Genomic DNA, 5401 nt, shown 5'->3' with positions numbered 1-5401 from the left:
CCAGGCAGCTTTCTCCAGCTCCCATGGATTTGCCTTCGGGAGCCGTGCTTGCTCCTTGCAACCTCTCCAAGGATGCCCGATGGCAGAAAGGCTCCTGTTTTCCTCGGCTTTCAAATGGGGGGTGCCCACCTCTGCACCCCTTTGCACCTGAGGAGGATTTGGCCGAGCCAAGGGCACGGGGCTGAGGCTCTGAAGATCACTGGCTTCTTCCTAATGGGCTTTGCCTGATGTGGTTTGAGAGTGTTTCAAGGGGAAACCGCAGATGCTGAGTGAATCACCATCGTTTCCCTCCAAATACAGCTTTGCCCATTGAGCACGAGTGGCTGGGGAGCCGGGCACACGGGGCTCTGCCCCCCAAACCTGCTGGGGAAGGGGGTTCTGCAACCCCAGTGGGGCTCCTGCTGCCTCCAAGCCCCATCCCGGCACTGACTCATTGCCTCCATCCACCACTTGTGCAAAGGAGAGGAAGAACCAGTCCGGACGGCGGCCCCCGCGCGCTGTGGGTGTAGACGCCGGGGTGGCTGAGCCTCGCTGGCCCCGGGCAGGGAGAAGTCCGGGCAAGCAGAGACAGGGGGTGACATTGCTGCAGGGAGGGGTGGCCCGGCGAGGTGGAGGGGTATGGGAGCTGCAGGGGGGGTTGTTGAGGCTGGGCAGGGCTTTTATGGAGGGAAGTGACATCTGGATGGTGGGGTCTCACAGCTGGATGGAGTGGTTGGCATCTGTATGGTGGGGTCTCACAGCTGTAGGGAGTGGTTTCACATCTGGATGTAGTGGTCTTGCATCTGTATAGAGTGGTCTCACATCTGTATGGAGCGGTCTCACATCTATATGGAGCGGCCTTGCGTCTGTATGGGGGTCTCACATCTGTGCAGTGAGGTCTTACATCTATAAGAGGGGGTCTCACATCTCTGCAGAAGGGGATCATGTTGATAAGGAGGTTTATCGCGTTGTTTAGGGGTAGAACATCTGGCACATCTGCCTGGGGGCTTCTGTCCGTCTGAGGTGTCCCACTGCTGCTCACGCTCTTTTCCCTGCTCAGGACTGCCAGGAGCTCACCGACGTGGAGCGCGCCATCGAGACTGTCATCAACCAGTTCCATTGCTACGCAGTGAAGGGACAGAAGGAATATCTGACCCCCAACGAGATGCAGGAGCTGGTGGTGCAGAAGCTGCCCCACTTGGGGAAGGTGAGGGCAGAGCCTTGGGGTGGGTAGGGGGAGCCGGGGTGGGCAGGGGCTGCTTGCAGGACCCCACAGCCCCATCACCCCGATGCTTTCTTCCCACCCTGCTGCAGTGTGTTGGACCACTGGAAGAGAAGATTGAATGCATGGGAGACCCTGACGAGGCTAAGCTGGAGTTTGGAGAGTACTGGGACATGATGGGGGATGCAGCCAAGGGCTGCCGGAGGAAGTAGAGGGTGGTGGGTGGACGGGAAGGCGCCCGAGGCCTCAGGCTCTGCACCGAGAAGCGCGAGAGGCTGCTGGTCCCGGTGGGATGCGCCTGGGAATACACAACGTTGCTCCTGCCGGGGCTCATCTCCTCCCCGCATCCCTACCCGGGGTGGAGGGATCCCCCTCCCCGGCTCCATTCCTGCCCTCTCCTTCCCGTCAGGACACCTCCCTTCCCATCCCCAGCAAGGGTGTGGTAAGGGGGTTCCTGGCTCCAGCTCTGGAGCCACCTTTCTCCGTCCTTTGCTCCAGAGCCTTTCTCCCAGGGGTTATCCCACCTCTGGCCCTGAAAACTCTCCGGTTGCAGGTCCCCCAGCCCCGGAGCATTGCAGCGAGAGGGACTTGGCTCCTTTTCCCCCCAAATCCCTTGGATGTTTGGGCTCGTCCCCTTGCCACTGATGGGACCCCTTGTACTTTGTGCTTCGAGCACCTTTGGGGTATCCCAGGCTCCGGGGCCGGCACCAGTGTCTCCATGCCTGGACTGGGTGTTATTCCCTGCTCTTCCCGCAGTGCAGGGACTGTGGTGCCTTGTGCCTGGCCAGGTTTTGGGGGTGCTAAGCAGGGGGGTACCATGGTGCTCCCCCATTTGCCCCTCTCCAGGGATGCTGGCCCCTGGCTGGGCTCGGGGCTGGGATGGTGGCGGGTTGTTACCAGCTTGCAACCAGTTTTGTATAAATTAATAAAGGAAAACACTGGAAAATCCCAGCCAGGATGGGGTGACATTATTTGTCCTTGGTGGGAGAGGAAAAAAGGGGAAAAGGAGGGATGAGGTTGCAGCCACCATGGCTCTGAGCATTACTCGCTGCTGGGTTGCACAGCCCCGCTGGTCCCAGTGCTGAACTTAGGGTACAAGGGATGCTGCAGGGGTATAAGGGATGTTGTGTGAGTACAAGGGATGCTGTGTGGGTACAAGGGATGCTGTGTGGGTACAAGGGATGCTGCAGGGTAGGAGGGATGCTGTGTGAGAACAAGGGATGCTGTGTGGGTACAAGGGATGCTGCGGGCTAGGAGGGATGCTGAGGGGTACAAGGGATGCTGAGGGGGTGCAAGGGATGCTCTGGGTGAACACGGTGCTGGGGATGTGCATGTTGCTGCAATGGTGATGGGTTCCTGGGGTGGCTCCTGCCCAGTGCTCCCCATTTGAGGGCACCCCACAAGCAGAACCAGGGTGGTGTGTGCAGACCAGGCACCCCCAAAGCTTGGAGCACGTGGCTTTGTGCTGGGTCAGAGGGAGCTCAGAGGAGACCCCTGGGCTCAGAAGGAGTTGTGGAACCAGCAGCAGGATCCCCCCATGTCATGGAGTGTGGGGTTTCGCTGTCATTACTGCACATTAGAAAGCACTGAATGCCACAGGGTGGTGGCTCACTGGGATGGGGCTGTTAGCTCAGGCACTGAGTGCACAGAGGGCCAAGGAATGGGCTTGAAAGGGTGCAGAGTGCCTGCTGAGCTGGGTTATCCCCCCTTTCCTCTTCCACCGGGCAATTCCTACCGTGCTCTGTGTCCAGGAGGAGCCCGTGGGCATCTCCATGGGATGGAGACCCCCCTAACCAGAAGAGGGTAGAGGGACCTCAGCAGCATTGGTGCTGCAGGGACAAAGCCAAAGGTGAACAAACACAACCCCAAACCCAAGAGAAACGTGATAGAACCCAAGGCTGGGCCATGATGGCAGCAGCGCTGACACCGCGGCTCGGCCACAGGCCACTGTGTGTCTCCTCTCACCTTGGGCTGGATTTCACAACGAGAATGACTATTTATTGTCCCTGCCTTGGCAATAAGTACATGGAAATGAAGCAGAGAGGTGTGGTGTGTGCTTAATGAGAGACAGGAAATGTGTCAAATGGTTGGGGTGATGATGGGGGGAAAAGGGGAGCTGAGACTCCGGGATCCTCTTCCCAGCACCAGGCTGGGAACGTGCCATGGGACTCCTGGGTCCTATTTGTGGTTGAGCGACCGGCTCCTTGGCATGATGGGGTTGTCGGGAGCTCGGGAATTCCTGCAGCGTGAGGCAGCCTTGATAAGTATCTGTTGTAGATGGAAAGTCCTCGGAGGTGGTAGGAACAGCTCAGACCAAGGTGATCGGTGCCCCTTGGGGAGTCAGTGTTGCCCATGCAGGCAACGCCATGCAATGCATTGCCCGTGCTGTGACCACCATCACGGTGGTCACCAAAGACCCCCAAATCCGGGTCTCATTGTCACCCCTTTAGGAGGGGTCCCATGGAGCAGAGCTTGCCCATGAGACACCAAAGTGCTCCCGACCCTTCAGACCTGAAGCTGGTGGGCACCAGCGGAGAGCCCCAGCCTCACTGGGAAGTGTCTTGTGATGGCTTTGGATGGTACGTGGCTGCTCCGAGCACACGCACACACCCTGGATGCCTTGTAAAAATAAGGGCCTGGATGTGGTTGTGACATCGGCCAGGCCCAGGAGGATAATGAAAGGCCGTGATTCAGAGGTGAGCTGTTTGCCTGCAGGGTCGGGGAGGGATTCTCACCCTCCTGGGATGTTGCATCAACGATACGGGAGCATCTCGGCCGAGAGCTGGTTGCTTCCTCCTAACCGAGATTAGGAGGAAGCCAGTGGAGAGCTTTGAGATGACACATATTCCTATCTGGGATGTCCTGAAAGCTCCTCTGAGCAGGTGGCTCCTGCCTGGAATAGGTCACCTCCTACTTTGCATCCTTAAATAGGCAGCTCCCAATAATGCCCGTATCTCATCTTGGCATCAAATCACTGCGCCATTGCTCTGGTAGACACATAAGGGTACAATTTGCTGGGACAATTAATTATGGAGGTGACTACACAAGCACAGCTACCAGTTGAGAAGAGCTTTAGCTGGCCCAGTGCGCTTAGGGATGTCTGAGAGCTGGATAAAGCCCTGCTTGGAGCTAGTGCTGGTGCTTCCAGCGCCCCAAAGAGCAGCCCCAGCCTCTTGCACCCCTGAGAACAAGTGGTTTTGGTTCAAATAAGTGTTGTCCCCACCTTGCTGGGCAGCTCCTGTCCCACACCCGACCCATGGTGGGTGCATGGGGTGGTTTGGAGTAGGAGGGGTGATAGGGATGCACCAAGGGATGGAGGAACTGGGCTTTAGGCTGGTGTGTGGCTGGATGGGGCAGGTTTTCCTGGGAGCCCACCACCCCTTCCAGACGATGGGGTCTTTTGGGGTGGTCCCCAAACACCTTCCATCACCCCACTTCCAGGCATGGGAAGGAGCCGGAGCCAGAGCTGGCTGCACGTCCCTGCTCGCACCGGCCCGTCTGGGTGTTGCAATCCCAGGGAGCCATTTCCCAGGTGAGCTCCAGCCTGGGAACGCCCCAGGAACGTCAGGGAGGGGTGGGAGCCTCTTTAAAAGCCCTGCTGGGCCCCATGCTATGGGTGCAAGGTGAGCAGAGAGCGGGTGCCATCGTCTCCCATTGCCTGTGCTGCCAGAGCGGAGACAGACGGACACAGCAGGACCCACGCAGGCTCTGAGGTGGGGATCAGGAACCTGGCACTGGGATCCTCGGATGGGAATAGTCAACCAGGAGCAGCCTGGGACATGCTGGTGCATGTTGGGTGCTGGAATCCCCCGAGCCCATCGGCAGCTCCATGCGTGCGGGGCTGGGATGGAGGGGACCAGATGGATGCAGGGGGAGCACAAGGGGGTGCGTGGTCAAACATGGGGCTCAGCAGCTTCCACCAAGCTCTGCTGCCTACAGAGAGCCAGCACATGGGGTGCAGGGGGGGGTCTGGCTCCTGGAATAGGAGCATTTGCCTCCTGCTTTGGGCAGGGAGCCCTGGTGAGCATGTGAGGAAGAAAAGGGAGAGGGGAAGGAAGAGGGGGGACCGTGGGCAGGAGCGGAGCAGCCACTGAGCACCATCCCCTTGTCCGCCTGTGGTGACAACGTCCCCCTGCCCCGGGCTGGCCTCGGGGGCTCGTGGTGGGGTTGGGGTGCAGGCAATGGCTGGTGCTGTGAGTC

General features: G+C 59.1%; 1 protein-coding gene across 1 annotated transcript in view; it reads left to right on the top strand.

The window, feature by feature from the left end:
- S100A14 (S100 calcium binding protein A14) overlaps positions 1 to 1413 on the top strand; it is a gene marked incomplete at its 5' end in the record, with an annotated part of 2731 nt that extends 1318 nt beyond the window's left edge. Inside the window, 2 exons of the mRNA XM_010012207.1 lie at positions 1040 to 1186; positions 1294 to 1413. Of these exons, the coding sequence (XP_010010509.1) occupies positions 1040 to 1186; positions 1294 to 1413 (267 nt within the window). The remainder of the gene's footprint in view (positions 1 to 1039; positions 1187 to 1293) is intronic.
- Positions 1414 to 5401: the final 3988 nt, after the last annotated feature.

This window comes from Nestor notabilis, unplaced genomic scaffold (assembly GCF_000696875.1).
Source record: "Nestor notabilis isolate BGI_N333 unplaced genomic scaffold, ASM69687v1 scaffold16363, whole genome shotgun sequence".
Lineage (NCBI taxonomy): Eukaryota > Metazoa > Chordata > Aves > Psittaciformes > Psittacidae > Nestor > Nestor notabilis.
Note: the sequence above shows the minus strand (reverse complement) of the source record. Positions and strands in the feature narration are given on the sequence as shown.